The sequence below is a fragment of the Artemia sp. Qi Xiang Cuo genome, chromosome 6 (assembly GCF_049724085.1).
Source record: "Artemia sp. Qi Xiang Cuo chromosome 6, ASM4972408v1, whole genome shotgun sequence".
Lineage (NCBI taxonomy): Eukaryota > Metazoa > Arthropoda > Branchiopoda > Anostraca > Artemiidae > Artemia > Artemia sp. Qi Xiang Cuo.
Window position 1 is genome coordinate 27,551,837 of NC_142799.1, and position 20,272 is coordinate 27,572,108.

Here is a 20,272-nt window from a genome sequence, read left to right on the forward strand (position 1 = left end):
CCCTCACACTTTCTTTTTCCAAACCGATCTGGTGAAAATTTTGAGATTGACATTTTGTTAAAAATAGTACAAAATTTTTGAGAAAATTTTGAGACAGTCATTTTATTCAAAATAGTCCAAAGATCATATAACAAGGCTATTGGGGTTGATACAAACCACCAGAGCCTAGGGGCAAGAGTTGTAAATTATGCCACGGGGCATTTAAGGTTTTAATGAAAGGTATAGTTGTTTAACTTTAGAAGAGACTAATTTGGTTGTAAATTGGAAGTTCTAGTTCCTTTTTAAGGGTCAAAAGTGATAGAAAGCATTTAGCCCCCACCCCTCCCCGAAAAACCTTCTTTTCACCAAATGCGCCTGATTGAAACTATGAGATAGCGATTGTGTTCAAAATAGTCCAAAGAACATATAAAAATGTTTAGGATGACTCAGACTCCCAGCGCCCTGGGGATAGGGTTGTAAGTAATGCCATGAGGGCATGTAATCTTTTTATGGAATGGGTGGTCGTATAAACTTCAGAAGGAGCTTATTTGATTTGAAATTGGAAGTTATAGTGCCCTTTTTAAGAGTCAAAGTGTTTTGAGAGCAACCAGTCCCCCTCCGCACTCATCATTTCCTTTAACACCTCCAATAAAAATTAGGAGATAATAATTTTGTTCATCGTAGTTGAAGGTTTTGGAAGTTATGTATGTGAGGAAGACGACCCTCCCCCCTACAGCTCTCGGGGAAAGGGTTGTAAGTTATGTCCTTTCTATAAGGTTCTTATAGAAAGGGTGGGCGTATATGCTTTGGAGAGGACTCATTGGATTGGTAATCAGAAGTTTTAGTGCCCTTTTTAAGAGTCAAAGTTATCAGAGCGTAGCTAGCCCCCCCCCCCACAAACTCAAACACGTCGTGTTTTCCCGAGATGTATCCAATAGAAATTTTTAGACAGTCCTTTTATTCAAAATAGTCCAAAGATCATGCAACAAGGCTTTTGGGGTTGATACAAACCACCAGAGCCTGAGGGTTGTAAATTATGCCCCTGGGGCATTTAAGGTTCTTATGGAAGGAATGGCTGTATAAACTTTAGATTTGGCTCATTTGGTTAAAATTGGAAGTTCTAGTTTCCTTTTAACATTCAATAGTGACGGAGGTCATGTAGTCCCCCCACACAACTACCCCTCTTTTCACCAAAGGTATCTAATTGAAATTGTGCGATGGCAATTTCGTTTAAAATAGTCCAAGGAACATATAAAAATGCATCTAGCGTTGGGAAAACCCCCCCAGAGCCCTTGGGCAAGGGCTGTAATTTATGCCCCGGAGGCAAATAAGGTTTTTATGAAATGGGTGGTCGTATTCAATTATAAGTTATAGTGCCTTTTTAAGAGTCAAAGTGATTTGAGAGACCCCACCCCCTCCCAATGCCCATTATTTCCCATAGCAAACATCCAAACAAAATTTTGGGACATCAATTTTTTTCAGCATTGTTGAAAGGTTCAGTTATCATGCGTAGCAATAGTTCTAGCAATAGTTGTAAAAATGCGATTATTATATTCACCATAGATATTTGAAATGGGGGGAGGGGTGACCAGTTGTGTTAGTAGTAGCAGTAGTAATAGTAGCAGTAAAATTAATAGTAGTAGTCTTAGCTTTAGTAGTAGTAGTAGCAGTAATAATAATAGTAGCAGTAGTAGTAGTTGCAGGAGTAGAAGCAGTAGTATTGTGATGCAAATATTGTCTTTGGTTAGTTCAACATCCCCCACAACAAGTTTTTATGTTTTAACTTCACACACAAACTGTTCCTAAGATATTGCTGATATGGCCTCTTGACAACCTGCATACAGACGGCGTGTTGAGATTCAGTTTACCTTCCCTCCCCCCACTAAGAATTCCCTGAAAATCTCACCTTAATACCCTGAGGCATAGTTATAATAGTAGTCACAGTAGTAGTATTAATAATCAGTTTAGTACAATTAACCAGTGCTATGACATTGCCGATATGTCCTTTTGATAACCTGTATATTCGTGTGCTTCTTTAAATTTTCATCTTAATGCTCTTAGAAGTAGTAGAAGTCTAAGTTAGAAGTAGTTAGAAGTCTTAGCGATAGAAGTAGTAGTAGGAGCAATAGTAATACTAGTAGTAGAACTAGCAAATATAGCAGTTCTAGTATATTAGTAGTGTGCACATATTGCCGTTTGGTCAATTGATCTTCCCCTTTAATCATTCTCTGAGAGTTCCCACTTATTATAAAGATTAATTCTTAAGATACGCTCTTTTGAAAATCTAAGTGAACATAGTATCTTTTATTAGTTCCAATTTTCCATCAATATTGTCTCAAATTTTACCTTTATATACTAAGCCTTAATGGTACTGATATTACAGTAGTTTTGGTGGTAGCAGGAGAAGTAGTTGCAGTGAGTGTTGTATAAGTAGCAGTAGTAACAGTAGTAGCAGCAGTATTGATAGCGGTAGTAGCATGTAAATCTTAACTTTTGGTCAGTTTAACATCCCTTTTAGACCCTGGTGCCGTGCCAATCAGGAAAGGCCAGCGGTTGCGGGGGCAAAAATAGCAGCAGCGGCGCGCTGCCGAATATGTTTTGGTGCAGCCACCTGTGAGGTGTCAGTGGCACGCCCCCAGCACGATCATTTTTGACCGCAAACACTTATGTTTTCATCAGTCTTTATCAAATCCAAGCTTTAATTTACAACAGATTTGGGCCTATTCACTAGTTAGAAACTTCGCGAGTCACTGACTGGACGCTAGTCTTTTTCATTGTTTGTCAAGAGAAGTAGAAATATGGTGGAAACGAAATAGCTGTGGCATTTCAGAACCCTTGCATGATAGTTGAAATATCCACCAGCTATTTATTTCTAACAGAATAAATTATCAAAATTAGTAGTATATTTTTTTTTCATCGAGCAACCGTCACCATCGAGAAGAACTTTCACGATTTACATCACAGCTGGGTTGGTAAAAAAATCTTTTCCCTTGGCTTTCATGCCATCAAACATCCAGAAGGGATTTGGAAGGTATATCCCCTTTCCATCCAGATTGTTTCGATAAATAAGATCTGAGTTCTTAAAAACAGACCAACCAAATGTTTTTTTTAGCCCACGAAACAGGTTGCAAATTGCCAAGCTCATCAGAGGTTCTAGTTCCATCCCTACGTGCACTACCATCCTCTCACTCAATGCTTTCAGTAAGCCCTGTGATTTTGCAGGCATTGTGAAATAGGATAGTCATACCTGAACAGGTACAACCACATCCCAGCACAACCAAGAAAACAAAATGCTTCAAGAAAGAAAGGAGGGCAGAAAAAAAGAGTTCACTGATACATCAGTGAAGGCAAAGATTGATGCTGCCTTTACTACAAGGAAGGCAAAAAGGAGGTGGAAAAGAAAAAATGAACCAACAAAAGCAAGCCAAACAAAGAAGGAGGCTGTGAAGAGATTTGGTGAGAAGACAGCACTGAGGTTGAAAATGAAACTGATAAGATTCAGATAGTGGCTGTTGATGACAGCTCAGACAGTTCTCTTGGGTAAAATAGTGAAAAGGAATGTAAACTTAGGTTTGATGTGGGTTCCAGTTGGCAACTTTAAAAAAGTCTTCTATGATGGCCATTAGGGAGAAGGTAGAATCTACTCCAGAGGTCAGTGTGACGACTATGAATGGTAGTAGAGGTAGTGTGTGAAAGTGGCTGGAACAGTCAGATCATATGTACTACATGAAAGAGGATTTAGGATAAAAATCCCCAGTACTTGGACAGTGTGTAATTTGTTCAAAAACAAATATTTGACTCAAATGTATCTTCCCTAAACAAGGACAGCAGGTTCTTAATCTTGGACCCGATGCTGATAGTTGGGATAGTGATAGTTGATTATAGTTGACTATAGCCAAGCCTATTTAAATCGGAATACTATTTTTCATAACAAACGTCAGTTATTGAATCTGTCCATGATTGAGATACTTCAATTTTAAGATCCTTTGTCCAAGATTGGGCAGTAGCCTATTTTCCAAGATTAGACTCAAGCTAAAAATTTGTAATTACAATTAAGCGTCTACTATTAACTGTCTTTACATTTAAAATAGTTACCATTGTATATGGGTGAAATATTCAAACTCATGTAATAAGACAGAGTAAGAAGAGAAAAAAAATTTCCAGCTGGTATAACAGATATTGAAACTATTGAGATAGTTATGGAGAACTGTGGTTGAGAATTTGTAGCATTTGTGGTTTCTTCTCCATTCATTTCTGTCGATGTCTGTAATAGGGCCCCCTCCTGCAATTAGACGCCTTTTAGTCTGCTCCTTGTTATTGAACTTCCAGTGACTTTATGACAAATATGGAAACACATTAATTGTCCTCCATTTTAAATCCAGAATTTAACAGTTAGGAACTTGAGAATATTCAGAACCTCTTGTTTCAAGTACCGCTGCTATATCACGGAATCAAAACTTCAGTATTTATAAACACCTGCCTATGGCAAGGACTCCCGAAAGATTGATTCTTTGCTATACCAAGGTGTCTTGAAATAGAGAGGTCCTCAAATCTGAAGTTCCTACCTGGAATTAAACATGGCGTCTGTTCAAGAGACAATTACCTATTCATTGGATGCGCTACATGAACCAGTGCTGAATAAAAACTCACCCTGGAAGCATAAGGAGATAGTTATGGAGAACTGTGGTTGAGAATTTGTAGCATTTGTGGTTTCTTCTCCATTCATTTCTGTCGATGTCTGTAATAGGGCCCCCTCCTGCAATTAGACGCCTTTTAGTCTGCTCCTTGTTATTGAACTTTCAGTGACTTTATGACAAATATGGAAACACATTAATTGTCCTCCATTTTAAATCCAGAATTTAACAGTTAGGAACTTGAGAATATTCAGAACCTCTTGTTTCAAGTACCGCTGCTGTGTCACGGAATCAAAACCTCTGTATTTATTAACACCTGCCTATGGCAAGGACTCTAGAAATATTGATTCTTTGCTATACCAAGGTGTCTTGAAATAGAGAGGTCCTTAAATCTCAAGTTCCTACCTGGAATTAAACATGGCGTCTGTTCAAGAGACAATTACCTATTCATTGGATGCGCTACATGAACCAGTGCTGAATAAAAACTCACCCTGGAAGCATAAGGTATTCTCGTGAACTACTTATGTGTGCACTTGTTTGTTTAATTTTGAAAACTGCATTTGATTATTAAGCCAGAAAATTGAAATCCTTGACCACATGAGAAAAGAAAAGCTCCAGCATCGCGGTTGACGCAAAAGTGTTAGTCGTATAAACTTCAGAGGGGGTTTATTTGTTTGGAAATTGAAAATTCTAGCACACTTTTTAAGAGCCAGAAGCGATAGAACGTCAACTAGCCCCCCCCTCCCATGCTATTTCCCCTTAAACCCGTCCGATAAAAATTAGAGATAACCATTTTATTGAAAAAAGGTCAAACATCAGATAACAAAAAATGTTGGGTTGACACAACCCCCATAGCCCAGTTGCAAGTGTTTTAAGTTACGCCCCAGGGACATAAAAGGTTTTTATGCAAGGAGGGTCGTATAAACTTCAAAGGTAGATCATTTGATTGAAAATTGAAAGTTTCAGTTACCTTTTTAAGAGTCAAAAGTGATCGAAGGGCATTCACCCTTCCCCTGACACCCTCCTTTCTTTCAATGCATCCGAACCATTTGAGATAGCCATTTTCTTTGAGATTAATTAAAAAAACTTTTTCCACAAAATAAGTTTTTCAAAGAAAAGTAAAGAACTTTATTAAACAAAAAATGAGCTAAAATAAAATCAAATAATCTACCAAGCGTGAAACTACCACAAATCAGCTTCGATAAATAAAAGAAACCCAAAACGAACAGAAATTACAATAAATAACCGAGTCAAGCTCAAAACGAGCAGAAATTAACATAAGTTGGGCGCAAAACCCCTATGCATTTCCAAGGCCAGAACAAAATTTGCGCTTTACTGAAAAAAATTTAATGTTTTTACATTTATAACTTAAATAAATCAAATAACATTAACATTTTGATTACTAAATATCAGTATATCTATATTAAACTGACAATGCACATTCATTTGTATTTTTTCAGTAAAGTGCAAATTTTGTTCTGGCCTGGGGCATAGGGGTTTTGTGCCCAACTTATGTTAATTTCTGCTCGTTTTCAGTTTGAATCGTTCATTTATTGTAATTTCTGTTCGTTTTGGGTTTTATTTTTGGTAACTGAATCAAGGAGGACGGGCTCTCTATTTTCTTGTCTTATCTTTTTTAATCGTTTATCTATGATATTTTCAATAAGTTTTATTTGGTAGCCATTGCAGAATAGAATATCTTTGACATAGTTTAATTCAGAATTTACATTATTACGTGAAAAAATTTTTAGAACTCTGTCGACTAAAGAGATTATTACCCCTCTTTTCACAGAAGGAGGGTGATATGAAGAGAAATTTAGATATCGGTCATTATGGGTCGGTTTTCTGTATATGGAAAATTCAAGGCTAGGAGCAGTTTTATAATCAAAACATCCAAGAAAGGCAGCTTGCCTGAATCTTCGAGTTCCAGTGTGAACTGGAGATTCGAATCAAAAGAGTTCAAATGTGCCAGAAAATCTCTTAGAGAGTCTAATCCGAGAACGACGATAAATGAATCTTTCGGATTTATTTCTGGAAAGTTCCACTGTATCAGTTTGGCCAGTGTATAGAAGTGGCTGATCAGCTGTCAAAACTGTAGTCTGACCTGGGTTCAGATACGCAACAAATCTCTTAACCAAATTCATAGTGTGAAGCATCATCGCTGCTGAATGCGCTTGATCCTAAAATCAGGTAACAGCGCAATCGTGCTTTTTGGCTTGTCCACCGTCGGTTGCCAAAGCCCTTCGTGACCATTTCACCCCTCTAACCCCCCCCCCGTAAGTTACTACGTCACTCCGAGAACTTTCCATTACTTTCTTCTTCTTTTTTTTCTAGAATAAAATAAAAACCGAATAGAATAAAAACCGAATGTCGAGTTAAAAACGGCCAAACAAACCTTTCCCATTTTCCCCTGCTGGTTCAAGTTCTCCCCCCCCCAGGGTCTAGGAACAATCCAAGCCCTTTTTCCATGATTTCCCTTCAGTTTCTTGCCAAATATCAAGCTGAAATAGGCAAAGATACTTTTTCGCATTTCCCCCCTTTGGGTGACTTTTACCCCCTGAGGGTAGTCGGATTTGTTGTGTCCAAGTCTCATTCGAAAGAGCACATCAAACTGCATATATGGACCAAGTTTCATACTTTTTTCAAAATTCACACAAACCATCATATTTCGTGGATTAATCGACTAGAATATTATGCTTGGACACTTTTTCTTCCTAATTATGCTTCATCTGGCAACATAACAAATAAATTCATGGGAATAACACCCTAATGTGTGCTGATTGACAAAGATCAGGGTTTCGATCTTCAATCAATTCAGCAGTTCAAAAATTATTTTTATAGATGTAAATAGGATAAATTGAGCAAAACATTAACTCCATATATATCTTTTTTGTCCAAATAAATTGTACAAATGGTTTATACAAATTAGTTTCTATATTTCCCATTAATAATAATTTGATAAAAGCAGTTAATTTTGCTGTATTTAAAAAAATATTTCTTGATTACTAATTTTAAAATACAATTCAAAACCCCTAAATCAAGAATGAATTTTTAAATTTATTACTTTAAATCTTAGGCATTTTAAATGTTTCCAAATAGCTCTTTTTTGATAAGCCAATGCAAACAGGAGAACAGCTGATGATTAAACATTTCTTTATTAGGTAAAATATAAGAAGATATCAGAGTAATTTTAAACGTCTCTAAATTATTTGAAACTATTGATATGCTATTTTCAGCTAGTATGAAACATCCAAAAGTATAATGTGATAGCCCCAGATGACTTATTTATTTACGAGTTTTACTTGAAAACGCCACCATTTTTTTTTTCATTGTTAAAAACTGTCAAGTTGAGATTTTTTTTTCCTGAATAAACGATCTAGATGGGTCAAGATGTTGAAAAAATTTGTTTAAGCATTGAATTTGGCAAATACCATGTATTTAATAAAACCCACGGCTTAAATATGGATTCTGGCTAAAAAAAAAGTAGCAATGAAGAAAACGCAGCATTTTTCTGCAGGATTCTCTGTTTGGCGGAACGCTTAATTGTTTCTAGCATGAGGTAATTACATGAGGTAAGTTCGCTTAAGCATTGAATTTGGCAAAAACCATGTATTTAAGAAAACCCACGGCTTAAGTATGGATTTTGGCTAGAAAAAAAAAATAGCAATGAAGAAAACGCAGCTTTTTTTCTGCAGGATTCTCTGCTTGGCGAAACAATTAGTTATTCCCAGCATGAAGTAATCAAGGCAAAATTCTGAAGATGTGCGTTTGAAATTACTATATGGACTACATAGGAGCGACATTAAAACTTAAAACGAAAAGAAATTATTCCGTATATGAAAGGGGCTGTCCCCTCCTCAACGCCCCGCTCTTTGCGCTAAAGTTTTTATAGTTCTAAAAAAAAAAGCTGTGACACAAAGCAAAAATTTAGCGAACAGAGTGGAACGCAGAGGAGGGGAAAGCCGCTTTCATATTCGTAATGATTTCTATTCGTTTTAAGTTTTAATGACACTCCTTACTTTCAGTTTAAAAAAACATTTTTTTTTTTTAGTTAATACTCCAAAGGACATTGACCATTCTCAATCGTGTAGAAAGCACATAAAAATGCTGTGTTATGCTTTGAATAGATTGGGAGCAAGGAGGAGCGTGCACGGCTGTGTTTGCCTCGGTGCTGTAATTAGTAGATAAAATGACTAGATGCGGTCTCAATGATTTCTAGAGCTGGTTGGCCTTGACTGGCAAGTGTACTTATAGCCAGATCCTTATACACAATTAAATAAAAAAAAAAAAAAGTTTTTTAAACTGAAAGTAAGGAGCGACATTAAAACTTAAAACGAACAGAAATTATTCCGTATATGAAAGGGGCTGTACCCTCCTCAACGCCTCGCTCTTTTCGCTCTTTAAGTTTTCTATTGTTTTAAAAAATAAATTTGTGAGACAGAGTCAAATGAAACTCAGAGAGGAAAGAAACTAACAAAATGAAAAAGGAAATCAAAATTCGTGAAAAAACATGGGTTTTGTCAGCCAGTGGCGAACCATTAATAAGAAGAAATATGTGAATATGTCGACAAGGACCTCCGCCAAGTCGTCTACAGTGCTAAACAAAAAAGAAGAAAAAGAAAGAAAAAAAACGAAAATCTAACCTTTCGAAAGTTTACCTTACAAAGACATTTGAGACAGAGTCAAACTTTAGCGTAAAGAGCGAGGCGTTAAGGAGGGGACAGCCCCTTTCATATACGGAATATTTCTGTTCGTTTTAAGTTTTAATGTCGCTCCTTACTTTCAGTTTAAAAAACTTGTTTTTTTATTTAATTTCTGATCGTTTTTTAGATAATGCAGCTTTTATTTTGGCTCACCGTCATTGAGTAAGTAAACAAAATTGGCATACAAATTTTACTTTTCTTTTGCTAAATGGCTGTCTCTAAATTTGGTTCTGACGTAATTTACAAATTAACTTACGTAACGAATTTCTATATTCGTATATTTTTCTTCTGGCAAAAAATACAAAGTTGCATATTTTTGCAGATATGAGCTTGAAACCTGTGTAATAGGGTTTTCTGATACGCTGAATCTGACGGTGTGATTTTCATTAAAATTCTTTCGCTTGTAGGGCATGTTTTCCCCCTCTTTCCAAAACCAGGTAAATTTTCTCAGGCTCGTAGCGTTTGATGAGTAATCCTAAACTTAATTAAATTTATAGGCTATATTTAGAATCAGCATTATAAGCCCATTCTTTTGATACATTTATTTAAATCAAAATTCCGTTTTTAAAAGTTCCGATTACTATTGAGCCGTATCTGACTTGAGTTGACTTAAAGACTTGAGTTGACGTGTTGGCGTAGAGAATGATGAGGCTAAGTGCCTTGAGGTGGCCATGTTACGTGCCAGGCGCGTCGGTTCTTTCCCTAGGGTGTGAGCTTGGGTGAGGAAATCATCGGTTTTGGCTTTCCACCACGCGGGTTGACGTTCTCTGGGTCGCATCCATCCGTGTAGGGTGGGGTCGAAGTCGAATGCGACCCGTGCTGGGGCGTCGCGTGGCATGCGAAGGAGGTGACCGTACCACCGAACAGTACGCTGGGCGAGCTGCGTCGAGAAAGGAGTTTGAGCCGTACGTGTTAGGAGAGTCTGGTTGCTAACGAATTCAGTCCAGTGAAGTCTTTCAATTCTTCGGAGATGTTTCGTCTGAGCGACATCGACGGCGCTGAGGATAGATTTGGCAGCTGGCCACGTCTCCGCTCCATACAGCAGGACGGTGCTGACTGACGCATTGTAGATGCGCATTTTGGTAAGGCGGCTTATGTTTGGCTTTCACCAGATTCTGCTAAGCCTCCCAACAAGTGCTGAAGCTTTGGCAATTCGAGATGTAAGGTCTTTTGTGATCAAGCCATCATTCGACAGAATAGATCCCAGGTAAGTGAAGTCTTCAACCACATCTACTCGGTTGCTTCCGATGTTGACTTCCTTTACAGTAGAACGGGACGTGGGGGGCTCAAGGAGCATAACTTTGGTTTCCAAAAATCAAGGGGCATGGATTTGGCCTTGAAGGCTGCTGAATCTAGATCAATAGATGCAAGTGCAGCGACAGTCCCTGTGATTCAGCCACCACAGAATTAAGCCAGTTTGTGGGGATCACATCAAGAAGCTTCAGTAGTAAATACAAGACTTGCTTCGTCAGCAGCCAGCTCTGTCCTGGTTCTGAAAACTTTCAATAATGAGTCATTAGTTGAAAAAAAAACTGATTCAATCAATTCGTTGAAGTCTCATAAAAAGGGTTTCAGAAACACCTATGCGAGGTTGTCATGAAATTAATGTCCATGCCCACCATCAGCCTCCTTTCTGAAAGTGTTTTCCGAAGCTGTTCAGTTAATCAAACAGTTCGTATTAACAAACTGTAAGTAAGAAGCGACTCAGCCCAATAGTAACCGAAACTCTAAAAAATACAATTTTGAAACCCATATTCTGAAACCTGAAACCCATATTATGAGAAACCCAAATTTCTGAAACCCATATTATGAGACTTCAACGAATTGAGTGAATCAGTTTTTCTTACGGGACAACTTCCCCATTGTAAATTTTAAGTGCAATAACACAGTTTTCTGCCGGCGACGTGATCCTTTTATTGATTATCGAAACTACGTTATGACATAAACAGTAATGGGATCACTTTAGTACGTTAAGAATCACAACGACTGTCACTGTACTTGCTTCTCTTTATATAGATTCAGAAGACAACAAGGCCTAGTCCATGTCACTGAGTTGTTGGTTTCAAAAGGGAAAAGATGGTCAGGGTAAGTATATATTGTCATGAAACATGAATCAAGGTATTTAGTAATCGCAACGGGTGTGATACAGGCAAGACCTATAAGCCTAAGAGGTACTTTATCTATCCAAGCAATTAGGGAGTGCTTAACGACATTTAAGGATCCAGACTCCCTAACCGTAGTTTGATTTTGAGAGAAGGCTATGTCTACTTATGGATGCAGCTAAGTATGCTGTAAAGCAGCATGGTCACTGGATTGAATACATTATTTTTCTTTTTCTCGACCATTTGCGAAACATTTTTCTATGTTTAATTTTTTTTTCGCTGGACGTTCACCAGTAACAGAAAAAACCGAAAAAACAAAAAAACTCTAAAATATTGATTTAGATGTAAATTTATACATGTTTAAATATATATTTAGTTCGATATAACTTGGTATCTCTTTTCATCTTTTATATTGCTAACACAGCGCTTAAATTTCACTAATTTTATTTTTTATTTTTGTTATTTGTCCCGAAGTTTTTTAAGTTTTTCTAATCTAATTTGTGGGGAGCAAAATACAATTGGAGTGTGGAGTTGTGCGCTAAATTTGCGATCTTTCGTCAATGAATCCGAAGGTTCAAATCCTAGTTCAACCAATTATTTGGTTTGGACGATGGTCAGTGGTGTGACTCTGTAAGCTCAGCCAGAGTAGACCCAACTCTAAATGGGTACATGGGGATATCTGGAGAAGTTAAATAAGAAGGGTATCCGAAAGTACGGGAAGGTTGACTCCGAGCCCTACTTCGTATTTTTTGGCGAAGGGGCCAAGGAATGGATGTGAACTCTACCAGTAGTAAGTTCGAAGTTCAATACTACAATATTTACCATTTTACGCTTTTATTGTACTTTGAAGAGGGAATTGGTTTGGAATTTTTTGTATTGAAATCATTTCTTAGATAAACTCTTCTTAAAATGAAAAACAATGTTTGAAATAAGGGTTTAATTTAAACCACTTAAAGCTAATTCAATTTAGTGACTGGGGATAGGGTCAATGGACATAGAAGTAAGGTCCGATAATAGAGGAAGAGAATTCAGTCCTTTTTTTGGAGGGCGCTAGCCCCCTGTCCTTTGCCTAAGTGTTTTTAAAGCAGTCCCATCAAAGTTTTGAGGTAACCATTTTGTTTAGGATTAACAAAAAGTTTATTTTGTATTAGACGGTATGATTTACTGATACCTCAAAAAATACCTCCCTAAACTCTAATGTGTTCTATAAATCAAACCAATATAAAAACTCATACATGTCCATGGACTAACACATGAATAGATACAATGGTCTCGTTAATGAAGCGCATATTTCAGACACAACTGCAACGAAAGAAAGACTCGATCTGAGTAGTCTGGCTACATCTCAGATGCAACAGAAGTATGCTGTCGATATCTATAACCGGTTTAGCTGCCTCCAAGTTCTGGACGACCCTGAAGTAGCCTGGAAGTTTTTCAAAGATAATATACTCGAGTCTGCTGGCAGTACCATTGGCCACAGCAGACACAAGAATAAACCCTGGATATCCCAGGAGACTCTGTCTGTAATCGAGCTGCGCCGGAAGGCCCGTTTAGCAAAGAATATGACAGAGTACAAACAACTCAATGGCGTGCGCAATAGCCTACTGCACAGTGATAGGAAGACCTTTGTCGACAAGAAAGCCAGCGATCTTGAGGATGCCTCAAGAAAAGGATACACCTGCTCCCTGTACAAACACCTCCGCGAGCTGACGGAAGGGAAGACTTCCAGCGGGAGCCGTGTTTTTTCTGCTTACGGAAGCATGCCGGATGACGATGCAGGCCAACTCTCTGCCTGGAGCAGTCACTTCTCAACGCTTCTGAATGCCCTGGCAGTTGCTCATCCCGACCTTGATATGATTCAAGCAGCAATGACCACACCCGAGGCTACTTCCTACCTCGTATCGCAGTCGTTTACCACCTTTGAGATCCAAAATGCTGTAAAGCGGTTAAATAATAATCGAGCCCCCGGTGACTGTGGTATTTCTGCAGAACTCCTCAAGTACGGGGGTGCAGCGATGATTTTTTGGCTCCAGATAATCTTCTCAGCTGTATGGACGACGGAAAGCATACCGAATGACTGGCGTGCTGGCATCATATTGCCGCTTTGGAAACGTAAGGGCAGCCGTCAAATCTGCTCCAACTATCGTGGGATCACGCTTCTCTCCGTTCCTGGTAAACTCTTGGCCATGCCACTCCTGGACAGGTGTTCCACCTTTTTGCGTAGAAAGAGAAAGAGTCCAGCAAGCCGGATTCATGCCCGGCAGGTCAACGACGGAGCAAATGTTTACTATGCGCCAGTTGATCGAGAAGACGCGAGAGTTCCACCAAAAAGCGTACATCGCATTCGTGGAATTTAAGGCTGCCTTCGATTCTGTCGATCGCCGTTCAGTTTGGCTGATACTAAGAACTACGGGTCTACCCAAGAAATATTGCTCACTCTTTGAAAAGCTGTATGAGGATACGGAAAGATGCGTGCAAGTAAATGGAAGACGCAGTCCCACATTCTCGGTGAAGACTGGCGTCCGGCAAGGTTGCGCCGCCGCTCCCGAGCTTTTCAACTGCGTCATAGACCATGTTAGGGCCGGCACGATGAATCGCCTTCAATTCGGTCTTCAGTTTGGAGACCGGGTACTCTCTGATGCTGACTTCGCCGACGACATAGCGCTAGTTGTGAGCACCGCTGATAAGATGACCAAAGCTCTTCAGTTGTTCTGAGAAGAATCCTCAAAAATTTGAATGAAGATAAACTTTGCAGAAAACCAAAGTTACGCTCCTTGAGCCCCCCACGTCCCGTTCAACTGTAAAGTAAGTCGAAATCGGAAACAACCGAGTAGATTTGGTTAAAGATTTTACTTACCTGGAATCTTTTCTGTCGAAGGATGGCTTGATCACAAAAGAGCTTACATCTCGAATTGCCAAAGCTTCAGCACTTGTTGGGAGGCTTAGCAGCATCTGGCGAAAGCCAAACATAAGCCGCTTTACCAAAATGCGCATCTACAATGCGTCAGTCAGCACCGTCCTGCTGTATGGAGCAGAGACGTGGCCAGCTGCCAAATCTATCCTCAGCGCCGTCGATGTCGTTCAGACGAAACATCTCCGAAGAATTGAAAGACTTCACTGGACTGACTTTGTTAGCAACCAGACTCTCCTATCACGTACGGCTCAAACTCCTTTCTCGACGCAGCTCGCCCAGCGTTCTGTTCGGTGGTACGTTCACCTCCTTCGCATGCCACGCGACGCCCCAGCACGGGTCGCATTCGACTTCGACCCCACCCTACCCGGATGGAAACGACCCAGAGGACGCCCACCCACTAGGTGGAAAGAAAAAGCCAATGAATTCCTCACCCATGCCCACATCCTGGTGGAAGGGGCTGCGATCCTGGCAAGCGATAGGTCAACCTGGAGGCGCCTAGTCTCATCGTTCTCTACGCCAAACCCTCGGCAGGAGCCTTAAGTCAAGTCAAGTCTCTCTCTCTCCTCTCTCTCTCTCCCTGTTCTTATTTGTCGGACTGTTTGTTTGCCTGTCTCTGTGTCTGTCATTGTGTGTTTGTTTGTCTGAGTTTGTGTGTTATTTTTGTCTCTTTCTCTCCGTGCCTATGTGTCTGACTATGTGTTTGCCTGTCTCTCTAGTTGTCTTTTTTTGTTTGTGTGTCTGACTCTATATGTTTGTTTGTGTTTTTATTTCTCTCTCTCTCTCTCTCTCTCTCTCTCTCTCTCTATCTCTCTCTCTCTCTCTCTCTCTCTCTCTCTCTCTCTCTCTCTCTCTCTCTCCCTCTCTCTCTTTCTCTCACTCCATGCCTATGTGCCTGACTTTGCCTGTCTCTGTGTCTCACTTTGTGCGTTTGTTTGTCTGACTATGTGAGTGTGTGTGTTTTGTCTCTTTTTCTCCATGCCTGTGTGTCTGACTGCGTGTTTGACTGTCTCTGTGTCTGTCTTTGCCTGTATGACTCTGTGTGTTTGTGTGTGTTTTTTGTCGCTCTCCATTCCTGTGTATCTGGCTTTGTGTTTGCCTGTCTCTGTGTCTGTCTTAGCGTGTTTGTGTATTTGATTCGGTTTCTCTCTCCCTCTCTCTGCTCTCTCTCTCTCTCCGCCTCTTTCTCTCTCTCTCTCTCTCTCTCTCTCTCTCTCTCTCTCTCTCTCTCTCTCTCTCTCTCTCTCTCTCTCTCTCTCTCTCTCTCTCTCTCTCTCTCTCTCTCCGTGCCTGTGTGTCTGACTGTGTGTTTTCCTGTCTCTGTGTCTCTCTTTTTGTGTTTTTGTTTCTGACTCTATGTGTGTGTTTTTTGTCTCTCTCTCGCTCTCCGTGACTTGACTTTTGACTGTTTGTTTGACTGTGTATTTCCCTGTCTCTGCGTGTTTTTGTGTCTGGCTTTGTGTGTTAGCGTGTGTTTTTTGTCTCTCTTGCTCTGTGCCTGTGTGTTTGACTTTGTATTTGGCTGTCTCTGAGTCTGTCTTTGTGCATTTGTTTGTCTAGAATCTATGCGTATATGTGTGTTTCCGGTTTGGTATTGCTATTTTCTTGGGAAAAAAGTCAAACAACCCGGTAAAAAAAAAGTTGGGGAAGAGGGGGGGGGGAGAAATTTTCGGAGAAAGGTATTGGGGTCCTGGAGGGAATATGGACTCCTAGAGATTGGAAAGAGAAGACCATAAGTTCCTTCTAAAAAATTTCATAATAATTAATTCATTGGGCACAAAAATTCACCAGTTTACTTTATCCAAGTGAACGTCATAATAAAAAAGGGTAGCAGAATTTTCGCTTTTGATTCATTAAAGTTCTGTTGCTATTATTAAATATGTTAAGAATCCGGCCAAAATATATTTAAAATCAAGACTTATATATAATTATATTTATTATTGAAAGATCATCATTTTAATATTTTATTTTGTTACAAATTATGTTTGTATTCTCACTTCTGTAATAACTGGAAAAGAAAATATTTGTAATATAATTCGTTTTCAGTGAAGTGCCAATGACGTTATAGGCTTTAGACCTTTACAGCTAGGGAAGGAGATGGTATCAAAGCTTTTGTTTGAAGTGAATACATATTTGTATTTAACAGTCTAAGAAAGAATTAACAAAATTAAAATGAATATGTGATATATTATGATATTAATTTCTGAAAGCTCATCAGTTCAAAATATAATTTTACAGTAGTAAAAGCGGTATCAATTTCGACGACAATTCCTATTCAGGGCCTGTAATTCCTTTTTGGGTATGTGTTTCCCATGGCAAATTCTATTCAGAACCTGCAATTCCTGTTTGTTTTGTATTAAAATCTGACGGCAAATTGACGGCAAATCTCTTTTTTATACGAGAAATTACTATGTGGCGGTAGTTTCAATACTAGGGAGTTTATAGATTTCCTGTCACTAGAAGCTTTTTTAACACCCTTGTTCTTGTATTCAAAAAATATTTGTTCCAAGGCAAAGTCTAGCCAATATATGACCTTGCTCTGACCCTATGTATTGAAGTTTAGCTAAGAGATGTTGTTTATTCAAAGAAGCTACAGCGACTCCCACACAGAATTCGAACTTCCCACCATACACAAAGACAAACACAGTCACAGACAAAGACGCTGTCAGGCAAACAGACACGAATAGATAGTAGTATACATACATATGCAATACTATCTTTATAAGTGAGCAATAATTGCATATTTATGTATGTTCTCGAAAACGACACCATATTTTTCGGAACGACACCAAATTGGTATCTTGGGATATTCTCGCATTACAAGACGATCTAAATAGGTCAGAAGTCTGAGAAAATTCGTATATATATATATATATATATATATAGTATTGATATATATATATATATATATATATATATATATATATATATATATATATATATATATATATATATATATATATATATATATATATATATATATATATATATATATATATATATATATATATATATATATATATATATATATATATATATATATATATATATATATATATATATATATATATATATATATATATATATATATATATATATATATATATATATATATATATATATATATATATATATATATATATATATATATATATATATATATATATATATATATATATATATATATATATAACAATTGTTCAGAGGTTCAGCAATATGTCTCTCAAAATTACAAAAGAGAAGCCGAGGCAAAAGAGAAAAGATTTGGTCACACCACCTGAACAATTAAAAGAAACAAAGGTTTGACGATATATATATATATATATATATATATATATATATATATATATATATATATATATATATATATATATATATATATATATATATATATATATATATATATATATATATATATATATATATATATATATATATATATATATATATATATATATATATATATATATATATATATATATATATATATATATATATATATATATATATATATATATATATATATATATATATATATATATATATATATATATATATATATATATATATATGTATATAACAATATGTTCAGAGGTTCGGCAATATGTCTCTCAAAATTACAAAAGAGAAACCGGAGGCAAAAGAAAAAGGTTTGGTCACACCACCTGAACAATTAAAAGAAACAAAGGTTTAGGCGTATATATATATATATATATATATATATATATATATATATATATATATATATATATATATATATATATATATATATATATATATATATATATATATATATATATATATATATATATATATATATATATATATATATATATATATATATATAACAATTGTTCAGAGGTTCGGCAATATGTCTCTCAAAATTACAAAAGAGAAACCGAGGCAAAAGAAAAAGGTTTGGTCACATCACCTGAACAATTAAAAGAAACAAACGTTTGGTGATATGTCTTATATAATGACAGAAGACAAACTGAAACAGAAAATGAAGGTCCAATATAAAAAAAAAAAAATAGTTTAAAAATGGTCCATTTGGACGTTATGACATCAAGAAAAGGCTCAAATTGTCTGCGTTTAGAAGACAAGCTACAGTGAGAATCCATATATAGTTACCCTTGGTTTGAGCCAAATTTCGTTACTTATTGAACTATATTTAACAGTCTTTATTAATCTTATGAGTTTTATTAGAGCATAAATCAAAGAAGATATAAAACAACAAATACCTTGTAATTCCCTGGAGTAAGTACACTAATCGCTGTATTGGTTGTAAGCCAACGTTTTTCAGGTAAATATTCGAAAGTATATTTAGTGCTAATGAGATTATCGTCTGAATCTGCAAGAACTGCAATCAGTTTAACCTCTGCATTGCCGCTTGTAAAATAAGCATACGCAGACAGAAAGATATCGTCTTGGAACCTGAAAGTTTCGATGGTGCACATGCGAGGTACAGCTTCTTCCGAACCTATTGGGCTACTTGTCATTATACCTTGTTCGGTTTCAAGAGCAAAGTTGTAAGACCAAAAACCTCTTTGCTCGGTTGGATTGACATTCTGGAATATACCAGGCGAAATGTCAAATGTTTCTTGAAGAATAAGACCATACTCCTTGCTGTTGTAAAATATGTGACTATCCACTTCTTTGATGGCAGAAAATAAAGTGAGTGGCAGAATAACACAGGCAAAATGATAATTCAGGGACTTCATTTTGTTGACTGGCAAATTTAGATTGAACTGATAACTAAGAACAATGAATACAATGAGCTCATCGTTTATCATATAAGCTTTGTCATTTGATGAAAAAATTTACGAATAGATAACGTGTTTTTTTACTAAAAAGAGATAACATGTATTTTTACTTGTTTATAAGTAAAAACCGCAAGAAGACAACTGTTTTGGTATTATATTTTTCCTGATAGCGTTGTTATAACTACCTTAAATTTGTGCTAATATTTGGGTTAATTACATAATATTCTTCATAAGTAATTGCTTAGTTTCAAATGTCTGATCTGTAATTATTCACTACTCAAAGCATTATTAAAATCGATTGTAACCCAAATATGACGGGTTATTTACTAGATCATTGATTGATTAACTAACGCTGGTCCCTAAAGACAGTCCAAAAATAAGTCTAGAAAATTGAATGACAGCTTATACAGGCTAATAAAACTAATTCAAGATCTACGCTGAGCAAATCTATCAAACAGTTCGTGGTAAAAAACTGATAGTAATAGATGACCCGGCTCAATAGTAACCGAAACTCCAAAAACGGAATCTTGCTACCAACAGATAAATAAAAAGAATCGGATTTTTATGCAGATTTTAAATATATAATTTTCATCAAGTTTAATCTTACCCATAAGAAGTTAGGAGCCATAGCAAATTTGCTTTATTTTCAAAAAAAAGAGGGAAACACCCCCTAAAAGTCATAAAATATTAATGAAAATCACACCATCAGATTCAATGCATCAGAGAACCTTATTGTAGAGGTGTCAACCTCCTGTCTGCAAAAATATAGAATTTTGTATAATTACCAGATGATGCGTGTTTATTTGTTTTTTTCTTTTTCCCAGGAGTGATTGTATCGACCCAGTGGTCCTTGAATGTCAGGAGAGGGCTCATTGAAGCGAAAATTAAAAGTTCTAGTGCCATTTTCAAGCGACCAAAGAAATTGAAGGCCAAATAGTATCACTTTTTCCAAAAAAAAACTGCATTTTCATATACAAGATATGCTTACCATTCTACCATCGGTGACTCTTAACCATTCTGAAGAAGCCACAGTAAAAAGTGCACCTTCATTTCTCGAGGGTATACCGAATAATGAACAAATACCACTTCATTATTATGTTTCGGTTTTTCTTTTGTTTTTCTGCAGCTAGCCTGGCACTGGAATCCAGGTCGCAGCGGTAGCTAGTAACCTAGTAAGCGA

The 20,272-nt window shown here is 37.0% G+C and overlaps 1 protein-coding gene across 1 annotated transcript; it reads right to left on the reverse strand.

Annotated features, from left to right (window-relative positions):
• Positions 1-18,543: 18,543 nt before the first annotated feature.
• On the reverse strand, positions 18,544-19,070 carry LOC148951068 (uncharacterized). Its single transcript, XM_089090989.1, has one exon. The coding sequence runs from the start codon at positions 19,048-19,050 to the stop codon at positions 18,544-18,546; it is 507 nt and encodes a 168-aa protein (XP_088947115.1). The 5' UTR covers positions 19,051-19,070.
• Between the last annotated feature and the right edge of the window lie 1,202 nt (positions 19,071-20,272).

Bases quoted from the DNA above. Each gene is read 5' to 3' on its own strand.
- LOC148951068 (XM_089090989.1), bottom strand. From the start codon at position 19,050: ATGAAGTCCCTGAATTATCATTTTGCCTGTGTTATTCTGCCACTCACT.